Source organism: Sus scrofa, chromosome 13 (genome assembly GCF_054392235.1).
Source record: "Sus scrofa isolate SSC_HxYL_T2T_F1_AM1 chromosome 13, Sscrofa_HxYL_maternal_Yorkshire_Landrace_v2.0, whole genome shotgun sequence".
Taxonomy (NCBI): Eukaryota; Metazoa; Chordata; class Mammalia; order Artiodactyla; family Suidae; genus Sus; species Sus scrofa.
Window position 1 is genome coordinate 46404185 of NC_139395.1, and position 19949 is coordinate 46424133.

General features: G+C 42.0%; 1 protein-coding gene and 2 long non-coding RNA genes across 17 annotated transcripts in view; 2 read left to right on the forward strand and 1 right to left on the reverse strand.

Annotated features, from left to right (window-relative positions):
• The first annotated feature begins 3558 nt into the window (after positions 1–3558).
• The window catches only part of ARIH2 (ariadne RBR E3 ubiquitin protein ligase 2), a 54173-nt gene continuing 37782 nt past the window's right edge, over positions 3559–19949 (forward strand). For 7 of the 15 annotated variants that reach the window (XR_014823112.1, XR_014823111.1, XM_021070659.2 and 4 more), the window contains exons 1-3: positions 3559–3726; positions 6574–6637; positions 9088–9431. Coding sequence is in view for 8 of the 15 variants with exons in the window: in XM_005669530.4 (XP_005669587.1) it covers positions 9183–9431 (249 nt within the window). In the remaining 7 variants the exon portion in view is untranslated. Of the gene's footprint in view, positions 5595–5954; positions 7179–7438; positions 9432–17444; positions 18101–19949 lie in introns of those variants that run through there. The other 8 variants (XM_084988328.1, XM_084988324.1, XM_084988325.1 and 5 more) reach the window with 7 other exon arrangements.
• Positions 3715–8901, reverse strand: LOC146397309 (uncharacterized). The gene is made up of 2 exons (XR_014823156.1): positions 5959–8901; positions 3715–5602 (listed from the first exon to the last, which is right to left on the reverse strand). It is a non-coding gene; the product is annotated as an uncharacterized LOC146397309 (long non-coding RNA).
• LOC146397310 (uncharacterized) lies at positions 13592–19693 on the forward strand. Its single transcript, XR_014823155.1, has 2 exons — positions 13592–16203; positions 17700–19693. It is a non-coding gene; the product is annotated as an uncharacterized LOC146397310 (long non-coding RNA).

Below are 19949 nucleotides of genomic sequence, written 5' to 3' on the forward strand. Positions count from 1 at the left end.
ATAACTTTCATGTGCAAATTTATTTTGAAGATAAAGCTCTTTTGTTGGCACAGCAGGTTAAAGATCTGGCATTGTCACTGTAGCAACTGTTTTTTTTTTTTTTTTTTTTTTTTTTTTTTTTTGCTTATTAGGGCCACACCCACGGCATATGGAGGTTCCCAAGCTAGAGGTCTAATCAGAGCTACAGCTGCTAGCCTACGCCACAGCCACAGCAACGTCAGATCCGAGCTGTGTCTGAGATCTACACCGCAGATCACAGCAACGCCCGATCCTTAACCCACTGAATGAGGCCAGGGCTCGAACCTGCAACTTCATGGTTCCTAGTTGGATTGTTTCTGCTGCACCACGATGGGAATTCTTGTTTTAGTTTAATCTTTAAATCTTTATTTCCTGGAAAGAAATTTCCACCAGTTAAAAATAATGGTTTTAGGAAGTTCCCATGTGGCACAGTGGTCAAGGATTTGGCTTTGCTGCAGCTCTGGTGCAGGTTGTGATTGTGGCCGGGGTTCAATCCCTGGCCTGGGAACTTATACATGTCTTGAGTTCAGCCCCTCCCCCCCCAAAAGTATTACCATCAGCCCAATAAACATTTATTTAATAGAGCGATATTGAAAACAAGGTTGGGGAGTCCCCATTGTGGCTCAGTAGGTTACAAACAAAACTACTATCCATGAGGATGTGGGTTCCATCTCAGTGGGTTAAAGATCTGGTTGCTGTGACCTGTGGTGTAGGTTGAAAACGCTGCTCAGATCCAGAATTGCTGTGGCTGTGGCATAAGCTGGTAGCTCCAATTCGACCCTTAGCCTGGGAACTTGCCACAGGTTCTGCTCTAAAGAGAGAAAGAGAAAGAAAGAAAGAAAGAAAGAAAGAAAGAAAGAAAGAAAGAAAGAAAGAAAGAAAGGAAGGAAGGAAGGAAGGAAGGAAGAAAGAAAGAAAGGAAAGAAAGAAAGGAAAGAAAGAAAGAAAGAAAGAAAGAAAGAAAGAAAGGAAAGAAAGAAAGGAAAGAAAGAAAGGAAGAAAGAAAGAAAGAAAGGAAGGAAGAAAGAAAGAAAGAAAGGAAAGGAAGGAAGGAAAGGAAGGAAGGAAAGAAAGAAAGGAAAGAAAGAAAGGAAGAAAGAAAGAAAGAAAGAAAGAAAGAAAGAAAGAAAGGAAAGGAAGGAAGGAAAGGAAGGAAGGAAAGAAAGAAAGGAAAGAAAGAAAGAAAGAAAGAAAGGAAAGAAAGAAAGAAAGAAAGAAAGAAAGAAAGAAAGAAAGAAAGAACATGGTTGGATCTGTGCCCTTAAGAAACTCACCTTTAGAGAGTTCCAGTTGTGGCACAGCAGAAACGAATCCGACCAGTAACCATGAGGTTGTGGGTTCAATTCCTGGCCACGTTCAGTGGGTTAAGGATCTGGCATTGCTGTGAGCTGTGGTGTAGTTCACAGACTCGGCTATCTGGCCTTGCTGTGGCTATGGCATATGCTGGCTGGCAGCTCTATCTCCGATTAGACTCCTAGCCTGGGAACCTCCATAAACCGCCAGTGGGGCCCTAAAAAGCAAAAAAAAAAAAAAAAAAAACCAACCAACCAAACAAAAAAAACAACAAAGAAAGAAACTCACCTTTAGCAAGGAAAAGACAGGGCCGGTACATGGGATTCCAATACATTGTACAATACACCCATATGCTTGATGTGTGAATGATGCAAATGCAATAATTACGCAGAAAAAAATGTTCCCTTTTATTTATTGGAGAGGATTTATTACCAATAACACAAAGTGAGAGATTCTAATTAAGTAAAAGATATCTTGTTACCAGAAAATACATTTTGTGTCCTTTACTAATGTCATGATGTAATGGATATGTTTTGTCAAAACAAATAAAATAAGTACACTGGGTTATACACACACTTTTGCGTTACTAATATATAAAATTTATAATTTTTTTTTTTTGTCTTTTTGCCTTTTCTTGGGTCGCTTCCGTGGCATATGGAGGTTCCCAGGCTAGGGATCGAATCGGAGCTGTAGCCACTGGTCTACGCCAGAGCCACATCTGAGCCGCATCTGCAATCTACGCCACAGCTCACGGCAACGCCAGAACCTTAACCCACTGAGCGAGGCCAGGGGTCAAACCTGAAACCTCACGGTTCTTAGATTCGTTAACCACTGAGCCACTGGGGAACTCCTAGAAAATTCATAATCTTATGTTATTCACTCCTTACTATTAATTTTCACTTCAAATTAATTTGGGGCTTCTTTGTATTTGAATGCACTTGATTTGGATACATGCTGTGAGTTAAACTGGAACCTGAAAATCGTGTACAAGAAATATACCAATAGGAGTTCCCCCAGTGGCTCAGTGGTAAGGAACTGGATTAGTACCCATGAGGACACAGGTTCCAACCCTGGTCCTGGCGTCAGTGGGTTAATGATGCAGTGTTGCCATGAGCTGTGGTGTAGGTTGCAAACGCGGCTGGTTCGGATCTGGTGTTGCTGTGGCTGTTGGGTAGGCCACAGCTGCAGTATGATACCATCCCTAGCCTGAGAACTTCCATATGCTTCGAGTGCGGCCCTAAAAATACCACCCCCCCCCAAAAAAAAACCCGAAGCAGCTTTTCCATGCTGTCCAGCAGCAACCTGAGTGAGCCTACATGGTTCTATCTATCCATAATACTTGTTAAAGGTCATAGAAGGTACTGAATGTCATATTGGCACTTTCTATACTTCTTGAAGAAACTGTGCAGCAAGAAAGTTAAGATTCAGCCTTGGGTGAATGGGAGAAGTAGGCTGCGGAAAGGGAAAAGGAAGCTTGGTGTGGTCCTGCAGATCCGCGGCCACCAGGGGACGGCATCTGAATGTAGGCAGAAAATCCCGACCCGGTGCGCTGACCCGAAGACCCAGCTCTCCTTTGATCTTTGATCAGAGAGCGGATGGGAAATAGAAGTCCTTTATCCATTCCACGAACGTCAGGGTGTCTTCTCCGTGCCGGACACGGCTAACAAACGGTGAAGTGAGGAGTCCATCAGAAAAACTCGGGTTTAGGAGTTCCCGTCGTGGCACAGTGGTTAAAGAATCTGACTAGGAACCATGAGATTGCGGGTTCGATCCCTGGCCTTGCTCCGTGGGTTAAGGATCCGGCGTTGCTGTGAGCTCTGGTGTGGGTCGCAGACGTGGCTCGGATCCCATGTTGATGTGGCTCTGGCGTAGGCCGGTGGCTACAGCTCCGATTCGACCCCTAGCCTGGGAACCTCCATATGCCGCGGGAGAGACTCAAGAAAAGGCAAAAAGACCAAAAAAAAAAAAAAAGAAAGAAAGAAGAAAAACTCAGGTTTAGGGTATCCCGGCGGGCGGCGCTGGTAGGAGAAAGCAGGAAGAGATGCAGTGAGTGACCCCTCTCCAATAAGCCAAACCCTTTCCTCTGCTGCCCCTCGCAGCAGTCGGCGCCGGCAGTGCGCTGGGCACACTCTGGGTCGGAGCGCTAAGCTGCAGAGAAGCAACCGCGCAGAAGCGTTATCACCCAGCGCCAGTCACGACCCGGGCGACCGTGGGGCGACCTCAGGCCGGAAGTGACGCAACTGCTCCGAACACTTCCGGAGCTGCGAAGAAGGCTCCGCCAGAGGAAGCAGCGCGGGCCTTGACCGGCGTTGGCTCGCCGCCTCCGCCGCCGCCGCGCCTGTGTCCGGTTCCTCAGGCCTGGCCCGACCCAGTTTGGTCCGCCCGGGCTCAGCGGCCCCGGGGCCGCGGCTCCCGGTGAGTGCGCATTGCGAGTCGCGGCCTTGTTTACCCGAGCGGGCCGGGGGAGGGGGGGGTGGGCTCTCCTCGCGCCTCCCTAGCCAGGCCGGGGCTCCGCCTTCGTCGCTGCCCGCGAGGTCCCGGCGCCCCCCGCAGCCTTTTCACTGTCTCAGCGCCCTCTGCTACCCGCCGAGGGGCGGCTAAAAACCGTAGTCTGAGCGGACTAGCGCCTGGCGCTTCTCCGTTTTTCCTCTTCTAGCCGCTTGCTCTGCTCGCGTAAAGGTCGGAGGCCGGCGCCTCTCACCGACTGGCGCCGGCGCATCTGGGCCCTCTCCGCCGGCCACACCAGGGAGACTCACTGCCTCCGGAGTTTCCCATTCGAGTCATCACTGGGAACTCTCGCAATGCCTCCCGCGCGGCTAGTTAACGCCCGCCAGTGAAGGCTCCCCAGCGCGTGGGCTCCGTGTCCTCGCGGATATCCCGGCCCTTCGGACACGATATGCAGCCCAGGAACTGCGCCGCCGCCTCGGGGGACCCTGCTGTGCTAGCCGCGGGAGAGGCTACTGTGTTCTCGGATGACTTCACCTCAGTACTGATTGTTACCCTGTCCCATAGAACTTTCTCTCACAATGCGTATATTCTGTACCTTTGAGTAACCCTTGACCACTAGCCACCCGTAGCCCTTGAGCATTTGATTTATGGATAGTGCGACTGAACAGCCAAATGTTAAATTTTGTTTAATTTTTAAGTTAAATAACCGTGTGTTGTTAGTGACTACCGTATTACCTTGCGGATTTAATGTAGGGTTTTGAAACTAAGTTGCTGATTCATATTTTTTTACTAGGTTTTCTTCGGAGATGTAGATTTAGTAAATGACTATTTAGCGCTAAATATTATATCTGTAGTTAAACATCGTTAGATCCACCAAAATGTTTTTGTTTTGCTCATGTCAACTTTAAACTGAGAAGTCTTCCGTTTCAATTCTTTAGCACGGAGTGGATGTCAGGTCTTCTGAACACGTGACTTTGGGGGTGGAGTGGGAAGTAGTTTCAGTTATTCCTTTTCTGTTTGGGATGTAGGGATAGTATTTAACATCCAGAGGAAATCAAACCGTTATCATCTGTTCTGTAATAAGGCAATAACGTACTGGCCTCCTTAAGCAGTGTCAGTATTCTTTCAAGTAGAATAAAGTTTATTTAACTTTGAAAAGGTAACAAAAATTAAGATTTTATTTAAGTCTAGACTTAGAACACTCAGTAAGTATGAAATGGTGTTCTTCTTTTTGGAAGGGAGCCTGATGTTTTCCCCTCCTTCTTGAGTATTAAGTTGATGAGAAACCTGTGGGCAACCCTTAAAGCCCAAATCCTGGAGAGAAATCCGGAGAAAGTGAAAACCTTGCTCTTTTATTGTAATTCTGGAGGTGGCTTTGTGAATAGTATTAGGCTCTCCAGGAGAGTGATGGGGAGTTAGGAGTCCTCATAGGCCACGGATCTGGTGAAAGTGTAACACTGGACTCTACTGGTTGGCAGCAGTGTGGACCTGGGCAAGTTATTTAATCTTTTTGAACTCTTTTCCTCATTTATAAGAAGGGGATGATAGCTACTTTGTAGAGTTATAAACATTTAATGAGAATGAATCTGACCTGAAATTGGTGTCATTAAATGAAAGCTATTATTGGTAGTGCTGTTTTGCAGATGGGAGCAATATTTATAATACTGTTTATGCTTATTTGCCCAGTAAGCAGTATCTTATGTAAAAATGCAGATAAAAGTCAAATTTTAGGAATGGAGTTCACATTGTGGCTCAGTGGGTTAGGAACCCAACAGTGCTGGTGAGGATGAGGGCTTGATATCTGGCCTCTCTTAGTGGGTTGAGGATCCGGCGTTGCCACAAGCTGCAGTGTAGGTTGCAGATGTGGCTTGGATCTGGTGTTGCCATGACTGTGGTGTAGGCCTGCACCTGCAGCTCTGATTCTGCCTTTAGCCTGGGAACTTCTGTATGCCACAGGTGGGGCTGTGAAAAGAAAAAAAAGAAAAGTCACATAGCCCTAAACATGTCAGAAGAGAGGTGGGAAATGGGTGTTAACATTACCTAGTGAGCATTCTGTTGGGGACTTTTTTTGTTGTTGTTGTTGTTGTTTGTTTTTTAGGGCTGCACCCACTGCATATGGAGGTTCCCAGGCTAGGGCTTGAATCAGAGCTATAGCTGCCAGCCTACACCACAGCCACAGCAACATGGAATCCGAGCCACATCTGCAACCTATACCACAGCTCATGGCAACGTGGGGATCCTTACCCACTGAGCAAGGCCAGGGATCAAACCTGCGTCCTCATGGATGCTAGTCAGATTTGTTAACTACTGAGCCACAATGGAAACTCCTGGGGCGTTTTTTTATTTGAAAATAATTTTTTCATGAATAGAGATCTGAAGTATTGGCAGTATTCTCTAAGTGTTAGATTACCACAGTAGAGATGACTTTAGAGTAAAAGTCCAGTTTAAGTCAGTTGCAATTTGCTTTGTCACTCTCTATGTAACATTTAGGATTGAAATTGTGGTAATTAATTTAGGGAATCTGAAAAATAAGAGTGAAGTGGTGGGCTTTCAAACTGAGGGAGGGAACTGGGTATCCGTTTTTACCACCAGTACTCCACGTTAAATTATTGTCAGATGTTTAACTCTTTTCTTAGAAGGTCATGTCACTCTTGTCAATATGTAATTATATCATATGGGTTTCTATGGGACTTAAAATAATTTCTGGTCCCTTGCTGCTTGTCCTTTTAAATGTTTACTTTTTAAAAAATAAATTAGCAAATTTAGGGTACCAATTTAAAAGTATATAAATAGAATTATATCTCTTTATTTTAGATGGAAATTATACAATATAGGCTATTTGGGTGACATCTTCCTGAAAGATCTTCAAGAATTACAGGTATTTTTAATTTAAATTTTAAATTTTAATTAAATTTTAATTTTCTCCTAAAGGAAAAAAAACCATAGTTGAGTTCAATTGTGATTAGGTGGTTCTGCCATACGAAACAATTCATTAAAAGTCAAATTGCGGAGTTCCTGTCGTGGCGCAGTGGTGAACGAATCCGACTAGGAACCATGAGGTTGAGGGATCGATCCCTGGCCTTGCTCAGTGGGTTAACGACCCGTTGCCGAGAGCTGTGGTGTAGGTCGCAGACGCGGCTTGGATCCTGCGTTGCTGTGGTTCTGGCGTAGGCTGGCAGCTACAGCTCCAATTAGACCCCTAGCCTGGGAACCTCCATATGACGCAGGAGCGGCCCAAGAAATGACAAAAAGACAAAAAAAAAAAAAAAAAAAAAAGTCAAACTGCAAGTATGTTAACTGCCCTCTCATTAACGTGACTTTTTTAAAAGAAAAATTCGAGCATTTGTATGTAACATCAGACAATGATATTTTTATAATATCATTAAAATGTAACTTGGGAGTTCCTAAGGTTCTGCACTGTCACTGCTGCAGCTTGGTTCACTGCTCTGGGGCAGGTTTGATCCTTGGCCTGGGAACTTCCATATGCTGTGGGCTTGGCCAGATGAACAAATAAGTAAAATGTGGCTTGGTAGTCCTTTTGACTGGCCATATCTTCAGGACACATTCATTTAAAAATTTTGGTTTTAATTATAGTTGATTTTTTTTTTTTTTTTTTTACTTTTTTGGCCTAACCACAGCATATGAAGTTACCAGGCCAGGGATCAGATCCAAGCTGCAGTTGATACCTAAGCTGCAGCTTTGCCAATGCAGGATTCCCAACCCACTATGAGGGGCTGAGGAATTGAACCTGCGTCCCAGTTGTGCCATAAGGGGAACTCCTGTGGTTGATTTTTTTTCTTTGGAGAGATTATCAAACAGGTTTTTTTCTGTTTTTGTTTGTTTGTTTGTTTGTTTTTTTGCTTTTTCAGGGGGCACCTGTGACATATGAAAATTCCCAGCTAGAGGTCAACTCAGAGCTACAGCTTCTGGCCTACACCACAGCAACAGCAATGCCAGATCTGAGTCTTGCCTGTGACCTACACCACAGCTCATGGCAACACCAGATCCTTAACCCACTGAGCAAGGCCAGGGATCGAACCTGCATCCTCATAGATACTAGGCAGATTTGTTTCGGCTGAGCCACCACAGGGACTCCTAGTTTTATATTTAAATCACTATTTAAATATACAATGATACTGTTCATTGGAAATGATCACATGAAGTAGTTCTTGTGTAGGGAAATTAATGGGTATTTGCAAAAATCTTCTCTGAGATGAAATTTAGGCTTGTGATTGTTTTGCTTTCTAAACTAGTAATCTCTTCATTTTTATGTAATTGAGTAACATTTTGATCTGTGAGGATTTTTCAGTAGCTAGTTGCATTTGATCTCTTATTTCTTCATGATAAGTAGATTCTGGCTTTTCCTAGCTATGATCCTGTGAAAGCAGAATATTTAGTTTTCTTTCATTACTGGGCCAGTTTCTTTGCTTCTTAGTGCCCCTTTTAAAGGATTAAGTAGAACCTTTTAAAATAGAAAAATTAGTTAACTTTGCAGATAGGAGGAGGAGGTTGAAGAACTATTTGACTTTTATTTTGTCTATACTGTGCACCTTTTCCCCCATATATCTGACAGTGATGTATGTAAAACAATATTATTCTTTCCCTAGATATTATAGTGGGAAAGAACTGTCTGTGTCACCTCTCAGTGGGGCATGATAGGCTAAGAGATTTTAAACTTTGGTAGTTCAGCCTTTAGGTTGTTTCCCTGTGGGCACCAGCTGTGGGGATGTGCTTCTCTCTTAACTCTGGCAGGAGGGACACATCCATGGGGGTTTGACTCCTTGACATAGAGCACACAGCCTTACTCTTTCACACCAGACCCTTCATGTGAAGTTACCATCGTTAACTGCTTCTGTCCATCTGGGAAAGGGTCTCCCTTTGAAAGCCTGGGCAGGGAGATGTTGAGGTTTCATGTATGAGAACAAAGTTAGAATAGGCCATATAATGCAGGTAGGACTAGGGCTGTGCTGCTTTCATTTTTCTTTTTCTTCTTCTTCTTTTTTTTTGGGGGGGGGGTCTTTTTAGGACCACACCTGAGGCATATGGTGGTTTCCAGGTTAGGGGTCGAATCAGAGCTAAAGTTGCTGGCCACAGCAACACTGGATCCGAGCTGCATTTTCAACCTACACTATAGCTCACGGCAATGCTGGGTCCTTAATCCACTGAGCAAGGCTAGGGATCAAACCCATATCCTCATGGACACTAGTCAGGTTGGTTAACCACTGAGCCATGACAGGAACTCCACCATTTTGATTCTTGAATGGTTTCTGTTATAACTTTTCATAGTGAAAGTTAATTAACACTTATTTTTTTCTTTTCCTCCCTTAGAAGACAAAAACACTAATGTATTTGAGAAAGTGGTAAAGTTTAGGGGGAGGGGGAAAAACCTGCTCTCCTGATCTGCATCTTGGCTGGATGTTAAGATGTCTGTGGACATGAATAGCCAGGGGTCTGACAGCAATGAAGAGGACTATGACCCAAATTGTGAAGAAGAGGAAGAGGACGAAGACCCTGGGGACATAGAGGACTATTACGTGGGAGTAGCCAGCGATGTGGAGCAGCAGGGGGCTGATGCCTTTGATCCTGAGGAGTATCAGTTCACATGCTTGACCTACAAGGAATCCGAGGGTGCCCTCAATGAACACATGACCAGCTTAGCCTCTGTCCTAAAGGTGAGCAGTGTTGTCAATTTCAAGAATAATCCCCCCAATTAAATCTAAATATGAGCTGTTGCTAACGTCTCCTCCAGAATGATTGACCTGTATCTTGAAACCAAATTTAAGTATATGTTGCATCATCTGGACACATTCGATGCATCTACTTTGTTTGCTAATATGTACATAGCTAAGACCCTCAGATTCCCAAACTACTAAAAATTAGAAAGAAGGAGTGGGGTGGATTTAGGAAAGATAGTCCAGAAGTATGTAGACGCAAAACTGCATAGATTAACACTTGTTTGAGAAAGTGTCATGAAACTTTCTGAGGTAAGATAGGATAAGCATCAGAATCACCATATTTAGAGTTCCTGCTATGGCACAGCGGTTAAGAATCTGACTGTAAACACAGGATGCCGTGGAGGCGTGGGTTCGATCCCTGGCCTGGGAACTTCCGTATGCTGTGCCGTGGCCATAAAATAAAAAAATAAATCAATAAAATAAAAGAGTCACCATTTCAACACACTCATGTATCGGTGACTGATAAATGTCTTAAGAGAGGTACTCACATCTGTCGGTTTGCCCTGAATAATCAGTGCTTCTGGGCTAATGATCTTATTTATTTCATATACTGATGACTAATGTTTGATGTTGAAAGAAATTTTAGTAGTAACTAAGAATGAAATAAGTTCTTAGAGCTTGTATTTCATTGATTTTTGGGGGGATTGTAAAATGGAAATTTTATAAATTAGCAAAATTGGTTATTCTAGCAGGCATCTTACTTTTTAATACTTAAGCTAGCGTACTTTTCAATGTCTTGCACCTCAGGCCACTTATTGTCCTCACTGTGTACATTTCATACTATGTAATATCCCACTAGTATGTAGTATACTCACATAGAACACTATGGTACTATGAAGATTATCACAGTCATTTAGACAGTTTCTCAGCATATTTTTTCTCTTCTGATGGTGGCCATTATGTGAAAGTGGGGACATTTCCCCTACTTTATTGTTTTCACTGACTCTTTTTCCAGGAACTGTTACATGGATTTTGTTGTTTGCTCAAATTAAAGATCAGGAGCACATCAGAAGTTCCCATTGTGGCCCAGCAGAAACGAATCCGACTAGTATCCATGAGAGTGTGGGTTTGATCCCTGGCCTTGCTCAGTGGGTTGGGGATGTGGTGTTGCCATGAGCTGTGGTGTAGGTCGAAGACGTGGCTTGGATCCTGAGTTGCTGTGGCTGTGGAAAGGGCTGGCTGCTGTAGCTCCGAGTCGACCCCCTATTCTGGAACTTCCATATGCCTCGGGTATGGCCCTAAAAAATAGCAAAAAAGAAAAAAAAAAAAAAAGCACATTGCCTTGATTTCAACCAAATATTTTTTTTGTTGGTATTTAAATGGAAATAACTAGGCTGTGCCATGTATGATTACTGTGATTATTATGAAAGTTGCTCTATCTACTAGTTGAGGATTTTTTTTTCCAGGTGATTGGCAAAGGCTAACTAATACCTTGGATTTGGATACTTGGGGCATTATTAGCAACTAGCTGACAGCTGAAAGCTAAATCCTGTTTTGTGACTTACTCCTAGAAGTGTGCAGATTTCCTCTCTTCTGCTCAGCAGAAAACTCTGACGAATGGCAACCCTTTGGAACCTCTGGGTTTGGGATTTCTGCACCATAGTGACAGCAAAGCTACTGGGATCTCTGCCTCCCAAGGGCATTTCCCTGGTAGAAAAGAGGCATTAGATCTTTTCCTTCCTCACTATGCATGCCTCTCCCTATCTGGTCAGCTAGTTTCTTTTGCCTTAACCATATTATCCACAGTTTTTGTATTTAAAATTAGAAAAGGAGTTGTCAGGTATGTGGTTTATGTGCTGGAAAGTATCACTTGACTAAGATCATTGGGATGTTCCATCTAATGCATAGGAATTCTCAATTTGTCAAGCTCTCTGTGCGGACCTTCTTACCCTGCTGGAGACAGCTAAGGACCCCAAGCCCTTTCCTCCTTTTTTTCTTTGTAGTAACATCCATAAAATTTACTATTTTACATCCTTCCTTCTATTAGGCTGTCATATTGTCAGCCCCCTGGAAAGCCTTCCCTTCATCTACTCAGCTTTTAGTATCCTCAGGACTCCTTCAGGGTCTACCTTGTGCTTTCCTGAGTGAGCCTCCTCAAGACCCTCTGAAACACAGTAGTTGCCGCCTTTTTTTTTTTTTTTTTTCAGTGCACTCACAGCATATGAAAGTTCCCATGGATCTAATCTGAGCTGCAACTGTGACCTGTGCCTCATCTGTGGTAACCCCAGATCCTTAACCCAATGTGCTGGGCTGTGGTTCGAACCCATGCCCCCTCAGAGACAACACCAGATTCCTAACCCATTGCACCACCGCAGGAACTCCAGTTATCTCTTTTAATCCCAGTTACTGCTCATGTTTATTAGATCACATACAGTGCAGCCTTCTGACTGCTTTATGTTATTTTACCTTTTTACATATTTTTGCATTTCTCTCTGACTAGATTGCCACTTCTTGGAGGGCAGAAACTGTTTTTAACCTTATCTCCCCCATCATTCCTCTCATGGTGTTTCATCAATAGTAGGTATTGAATAATTTTGGGATTCCGGTGGATTTTGTCAACTGTTGATGTAGCTGGTGCTGTTGATGTGAGCTAGAGTCCCGAGTCCCTGCTGTACATCCGCTACTGTCATGAAAGGGGATTATTCTGGCCTTCAAGATCACAAAGAGTAGAATGAAAACTTGAAACAGAGATAAAGGAACAGAGACAAAAGAAAGTTGAAACCCAAGGAAAGGGTTAAAGAGAAAATGAAACAAAGATGAAAATAATCCATGAAAAATTAGTTGATGGTAAAAGTAGAACTTGGATTTTTTTTTTTTTTTTTGTCTCTTTGCCTTTTCTAGGGCCACTCCCTTGGCATATGGAGGTTCCCAGGCTAGCGGTCTAATTGGAGCTGTAGCCACCGACCCATGCCAGAGCCACAGCAACACGGGATCTGAGCTGAGTCTGCAACTTACAGCACAGCTCATGGCAACGCCAGATCCTTAACCCACTGAGCAAGGCCAGGGTTCGAACCTGCAACCTCATGGTTCCTAGCCGGTCTCCTTAACCACTGAGACACGATGGGAACTCTGAGTTTGCAATTTTTTTTCCGTCCCTTACTGAGGAGCATGTTTACACCATTTCCTTTCTGGGACTGGATGGCAAGGGTCCTGGCTCTTTTGGTGGCTTGGCTGCACTTAAAGGGGGTCAGTGGTGTTTTAAGTGGTTCAGGAATTTGACCAAAGAGGATAGGCAGAAGTGGCTTGATTAAGAATAAAGGAGAAGGAATCACACACAGTCTCCCTCTCTTGGACTGGCTAAAAGCTAACATTGTTTTCATTTTTGAATTTAAAAATTTTTGAGACAAGAAGGAATAATTTTAAGTGCTGAGTTTACAGAATGGTGTTCACAGGTACTTTGGCTACTCTCACTCTCAGGTTGCACGTGTCTCTGAAAGTGGAGCTAAGTAGTCATCACCCAGGTCACTACTGATTTTATCTCATTGATCATGGTGCACTTTGCACAACTCTGTGACACACTGAGATATGTAATTCCTTCATATGATTTAGGTCATGTGATATGTACATAGTTTAAAATTATAGCCTTATGAACAGCTGTCTGTAAACAAAAGCTAAGTTTGAGGACTGGCGTTTTCCATTGGTACTCTTATCTGTGTTACTCATTTTGTTGTGTTCTGGTGGTTACCTATAAATGAGCCATAGTTTAACATAAAGTTAGGCCTTCTGTTTCCTTTTGGGATTTGAAGTCTCTTAAGTAGAAAAATCCCAGTTTTCTGGGACACTAGGCTTTTGGTTTAGTGAGGGTTCTGGGTGTCAGAGGGTAACTTCCTGTATATATTCTGGGACCAGTTCATAAGTAAAATTATTACTATTTTTTCCTTTTTTTTTTTTTTTTTTTACCCCAGGGCTGCATCTGTGGCATATGGAAGTTCTCAGGCTAGGGATCATATTGGAGCTGCAGCTGCTGGCCTTTACCACAGTTGTAAGCAATGTGAGATTCAAGCCACCATGTCTGTGATCTACACCAGAGCTCATGGCAAAGTTGGGTCCTTAACCCACTGGGCAAGGCCAGGGATCGAACCTGCATCCCCACAAATACTAGTTGGGTTCATAATCTGCTAAGCTATAACAGGACTTCCGTAAATTAAGATTATTAATTGAGAAAGGAAGTACCCAGGAAAATTAATCAAGGGCTGAGAATAGATAATAGGGAAAATGCTTATCTAATATGAGGGGAAACTGCTGGTGTTTAAATAATGACTAAACAGAGTCATTGTGGAGTTCCCTTATGATACAGCTGGTTAAGGATCCATCATTGTCATTGCAGCAGCTCAGGTTGCCACATTTTGAGCTCAGTCTAGTCCATGGAGTTACAGTGAGCTTGTTTGAATCTTGTGTTGATAGGAGAAGCTTCAAGATGGGGTGATAGGAGAAGCTTCAAGATGGGGTGTGGCCAGCAGTGCAGGCAATAAGTCTGTGGGTCAGTGAAGCATGGGGATGGGAAAGTTATCTGTCTGGGCTGGAGTGTGAAGCTCAGATGTATAGGTAAAAAGGAATAAAATGTAGAAGATCATGAATGTAGCCTAAGGTATCTTTACTGTTAGAAGAAAGAAATAGATTTTTTAGGAGTTCCTGTCGTGGCTCAGCAGTTAATGAACCCAACTAGCATCCACGACATGGCTTGGATCCTGAGTTGCTATGGCTCTGGCGTAGGCTGGTGGCTACAGCTCTCATTAGACCCCTAACCTGTGAACCTCCATATGCTGCGGGTGTGGCCCTAAAAAGACAAAGACAAAAAAAAAAAAAAGATTTTTTTAAACTTCAGTGCTGAACTGTGCTGCTCCCTTTCTCAAGCCTGGTTCTCCTCAGGTAAGGTTAGAGAAATAAACTGGTTCTTCTGAGTGGTTTTTTTTTTTTTTTTTTACTACAGTTCTTGTTTTATGAATTGCTGTATTAACTGTGTTAGAGCTGGGAAAATGTTCCCCAGAACAGTCAATTCTGCCACCATCTTGCTTGAAATTGTTTAAGATCTAGTGCTTGCCATTCAGCAAAATGTGGCTGGAAAATATCTCACATTCTTTTGGAGATAATTTTTCCCTTTTGTGGATGAATCATGAATTTTCAGGACTTCTGACTCCAAGTGCAGAAGTCTTCGTAGTCCCTTGATCAAAACAATGTGGTTTCTATACATTTGTCATTTGTAACATGAACAGTTAATATCCTTAACCAAAAAATACCTTATATTTAGCCTTTCTCTCAAGTGACTAGATTTTTGGAAAAGACTTATTTATTAAATCAACTTTCTGGTATCCTGGGATAGCTGAATTTTAAGATTGTTGTACTTATATGTTCATTAAGTAACCAAGTAATGGTTGTTTGGTTTTTCTTTTTTCTTCTTCTCTCTCTTTTATTTTGTCTTTTGTGGCATGTGGAGGTTCCCTGGTCAGGATCGAACTCTAGCCACAGCAGTGATAATGCCATCCTTAACCTGCTGAGCCACCAGGGAATTCCATAATGGTTGTGCTCTATTCATGGGAAACTATCTTTAAGCTGGGCCTAGTAACACTAAATGTTTGTATGCTGAGTAGCCATCTGATTTCTATTTTTATGACCTGATGTCAGGTTTCTTTGCATGCCTGTATTCAGTAGAATAGAGATTAAATTCCTTTGTTTCTAATAGTTGGTTTTTAGTGGATGTATTGATATACTTCACCATACTTTAGTCTGGAAGTCTGATGTATGTTTTACTGGCATTATAAATTTTATTTTTAAAAATGAGGTGAGAAATATCCGGGAAGACATTGCGAATTGCTCTAAGTACAGCTAGTGCCGGAGTTACCCCTGTCTTGCCAGCTTAGAAATGCTATTGTTATCATTGACTTTGTGTGCTCACTGTGTGCCTGGCACCACATACAGCATGCTCACTGCCTTCTAGAAAATAAGCTCTTCAGATGCAAAGCAGACTTTTATTCTAGTCTTTTGTTGTGCTCTCACACTACCTTGAGAACCATGTAAATTTACCATTCTGTCCTAATCCTGAACATATTTATATTTAAATTTTCATTGTTGTCATGTTACTACAGTTAAAGAAAGAGTATCATTCATAATTCCATTAACCTAAAATAAAAGTTTTCTTCCTGCTATCCTTCAGGTTTTGCCCATATTCATAGATAATGTTACTCTGCTGCAATTCATTCATTCATTCAACTAGTATTTATTGAGTACCTGCTATGTGCCAGGCACTGGAAATATAGCTATGAACAAAATAATCGAAAATCTATGCCTTGGGCAGCAGTACTTTCTAGTAATCGTGTATATGTATTTATACTGGTTTTTTTCATATGTATTTCAATCATTTCCATTTGTTTCTACTTCATCATAAATTATTTTATGTATAGTACACCATCTTGTTCTTGAACTGTGACTTGCTCAAGCATTCCCCATTGAGCATTTAGGTGAGTATTTATGTGTTACAGTTGTTTGGAGACTGGTTATATTTTGAACATTTTGATGGATGTGGCCTTTATGTCTGTTGAGCCTGGACTAGTAGTCAGATTAACTAGATTCCAGTTCCTTTTCTGCTATTTAATATAATATGACCATGGGTAGTTTCTCAACATCTCTAAAATTATTTTCCTCATCTGTAAAATAGTGATTATGGAGTTCCTGTCCTGGCTCAGTGGTTAACGGTCCGACTAGGAACCATGGGGTTGCGGGTTTGATCCCTGGCCTCGATCAGTGGATTAAGGATCTGTCATTGTCATGAGCTGTGGTGTAGGTCACAGATACAGCTTGGATCCTGCATTGCTGTGGTTGTGGTGTAGGCCGGCAGCTACAGCTCCGATTGGACCCCTAGCCTGGTAACCTCCGTATGCCGCAGGTGCAGCCCTAAAAAGACAAAAAGACAAATAAAATAAAATAATGATTATAACCTTATTCACAGTGTTAAATGAGGTAAGGCATGTAAAGTGTTTGTCACAAGAGTGTTCAGACATGGTCATGATGGAAGCAGGGCAAGAGTTGAGTAATGAGAGTGCTGCTTTCACATGTTTGCTGTGGTTCCTTAAAACACATTCTCAGGATTTTGTGTTTTTCATTTTTTAAAGTTTTGTTGAAATATAGTTGATTTACAATGTTGTGATAATTTCTGCTGTACAACAGTGATTCAGCTATACACGTGCACACATCCATTAGGATTGTTTGTTTTGAGTCAGAGAGTAATAGCCACATTGCAGAAGGTTCTGGGAGGTATATTACTAACTGATGCCTCTGAGTGTGCATGTGGTAGTTGGGTCATGTACTTTGGATTCTTTTGCCTTCATCCAGAGCCTCTGGTGTTCTTCTCCTGGGACCTACTAATAAGAGAAATAAAAATAACACAAATTGAATTTTGTATTGGGACCAGGAAAAGGTTATAAGGGAATATAGTCTGTTCCTACATTTCTGGTTAACTGCAGTGTTTGGTCTTCTATCTGCATTGACAGCACTCCTTAATGAGGTGCTTAGTTGATTTTGGGGTCCATGTTATTGAAGTACCTCCTTACTTTAACTTTTGCTCTGTCCAAATATTGTCCCCCTCTCATTTTTTTTAAAATTAGCTTTGTCTTTATCCTACTACTCAAAAATTTAAAGGATTAGATTTCTATACCCAAAAGAGGAAATAATTGTAGGACAGATTTGAGAAAGATATGGATAGAGACAGCAGGAAGCTTCTTAGCTTGCTCATCCTGAAATGTGGTCTGCCTGTGGCTTAATTACTTAAGCTGACATGAATTGTCGGAATTTGAAGCTTATGTTGTGTTCCTTTTTCTTTAAACTATCACAACCCTTTATAAACATGAAATGGTTTTACCATGATAATCACAAGTTATCAACCATAAACAGGGGAAAATATAGGCAAGAAGAAGAGGTTTGTATGGGAGATTTTAACAGGAGAACAGAGATGTTCTTATAGTCATGAACAAAGAGTGGTCTCTGTGTGGGAATGTTTGTTTTTCTCTTTCTCTCTCTCTCTTTTTTTTCCTTTTGGTCTTTTTAGGGCCACACCCTCAGCATTTGGAGGTTCCCAGGCTAGGAGTCCCATCTGAGCGGTAGCCTCCGGCCTACGTATGCCACAGCCACAGCAACACAGGCTCTGAGCCGCGTCTGCAACCTACACCACAGCTAACGGCAATGCCGGATCCCTAACCCACTGAGCGAGGCCAGGGGTCGCACCCTAGTCCTCAAGGATGCTAGTTGGGTTCACTAACCCCTGAGCCATGACAGGAACTCCAGGAATCTTTCTCACTTTCACTAGCAATTTCTTTCCTGCCCAATACATATTCTACCCACTCTCATTTCCTTTATCCCTTGTTTTAGATTTTTACTGATCTCTTCAGTGCTCTTACCATCATTTTCCAGTCTGTTGATAGCCTTGCCGCCTTTTATAAGAAGTATTCCAATGCCCAGACTTCATTCTCTGGATTCTCTGTCTGCATTGGTGATACCACCATTTACCAAGCCGGAAACTGAGGGTTTTCTCGACACCCTTCTCCTCTGAAGCCCTCCCAGATCCCAAGGCAGAGTTGGACACTCTTGCCTCTGTACCACTTTGTGCATGTTTCTTGGTATGTACTTAGGTTGTTTGGAAATTAGTTATTTGTAAGCCAGAGATTGAACTCTTTGAAATAGAGGTCCATTTTTTTTTTCTTTGTATAACAGCACCTAGCAAAAATGCCTGGTTATGTTTTGTTCTTTGTAAGTGTTGCTTACTGAGTATTGAGCTGTTTCAGCCCAGGCCAGTGATTGCAAAAATTGAGAATCTAACCCCAAAGCTCTACTTCTGTATGTTTGCATTTGTAAATAGAAGACATGCTTGTCAAAGGGCTTCTGTGAAGCCAGATGACTTTTGAGTAGAGAGGGTATATACAGGTGGTGGTTCCCAGCTTGGTGTCCATATCAAAATTAGTTGACAGTTCTTATATAGAGTTCCAAACTTCATGCAGGCGTAATAAAACAGAATCTTCAGGGGTGAGATGAGGTGTTTTACATTATATTCATGTGGAAATACAGAAAAATTGTGAAATGATTCAGGTTTTGGAAATGAGAGAGGAGTACATCCTTTCTTTGGCTGCTGAAATGTCCAACATTCAGAGTGTACTGGTTTTGTAACTAGAATGAGAGTAGGATGTAAATTGCCCACCAATATTCACAAATTGGATAAGTTTCCTATAATTTTTTGATGTCTAAATATAACTTCATATTTTATTATCAAGGTAAAAGTGGGTTCTTATGTCCATGTTGATAATGAGTGGCTTTGAGAATGACTAATAGTATCTGCAGTTATAATGTGAATGTTTTAAAAGTTTTTTATTTTACAATACTGTAGTAGAAAACGTCAAATCCCTGCTTCAGGATAGTTGTCTGCCCTCACATATGTTTGTTCCTTCTTCGTTTGTTATTGTTTTGGTATTCACATGTCTGTAAGAGTTTTACTTGTAATAGCCAAAAACTGGACACAACCCAAATATCCACAAACAGATGATTGAACAAATAGTGGCATATCTGTAGCAGCATACTCTCATCATTATAAAAAGAGTGGACTGATTATATAAATATCATTGGTAAATCTCAAAATAAGTATCCTGCAAGAAGGAACTCGGAAAAAATAAATTTATTATTGCAAGCGTATAAAATACTAGAAAATGCAAACTTATCTATTGTAAAGAAAAGTAAATTAATGGTTGCCTAGAGAGCTGGGGAAGGAAGGGAGAGATTATCAAAGGCCATGAGATAAATATGGAGATGCTTCTCCAGTTTTAAATACCAGGAAAATGAAAGTAAAGGGATATACATATTACAAATAGAACATGTGTCTGCGCGGGGGGCATATGGGACATCATTGCACATGGGAGCCAGTTTGTCCAACATGTCTTTGAACTGACAGAGACTAGAAAAGATAAGTGTGCTGCAAATGGAGGGATTAATTAAAGGTCTCTATGTAGAACCTGCCCCTACTTGGTCTTTGGGCAAAATAGTCTACTTATTTTTAAGAAATAGGATGCTGTTCTCTTGTGGCACAGTGGATTAAGGACCTGGCCTTGTCACTTCTGTGGCTTGGGTTGCTGCTGTGGCTTGAGTTGCTGCTTTGGCTCTCGTTCAATCTCTGGTCTGGGAATGTCCACATACCTTGGGCGCAGCTGACCAAAAAAAAGGAAAAAGGAAATAGGGTAACTGGGGAGAAATAGGGCCCTTTAGAGAATGTGAGATTTTGCTGTCCTCATTTGTCATTTTCGGAGGTCTTGAGTCTTTAGTAATAGTTATCTCTAGTCAATCACCCTAAAGAAAAGCCTGTCACTTGGCAGGTTTTCCTCACATACACAGAGTTAGGATGCCCCCCTTTTTTAAAATCATAATATTCCAATATGAGTGATCATTTTAAAGTACTCGGTGGCATTTAGTGTACTCATAATGTTG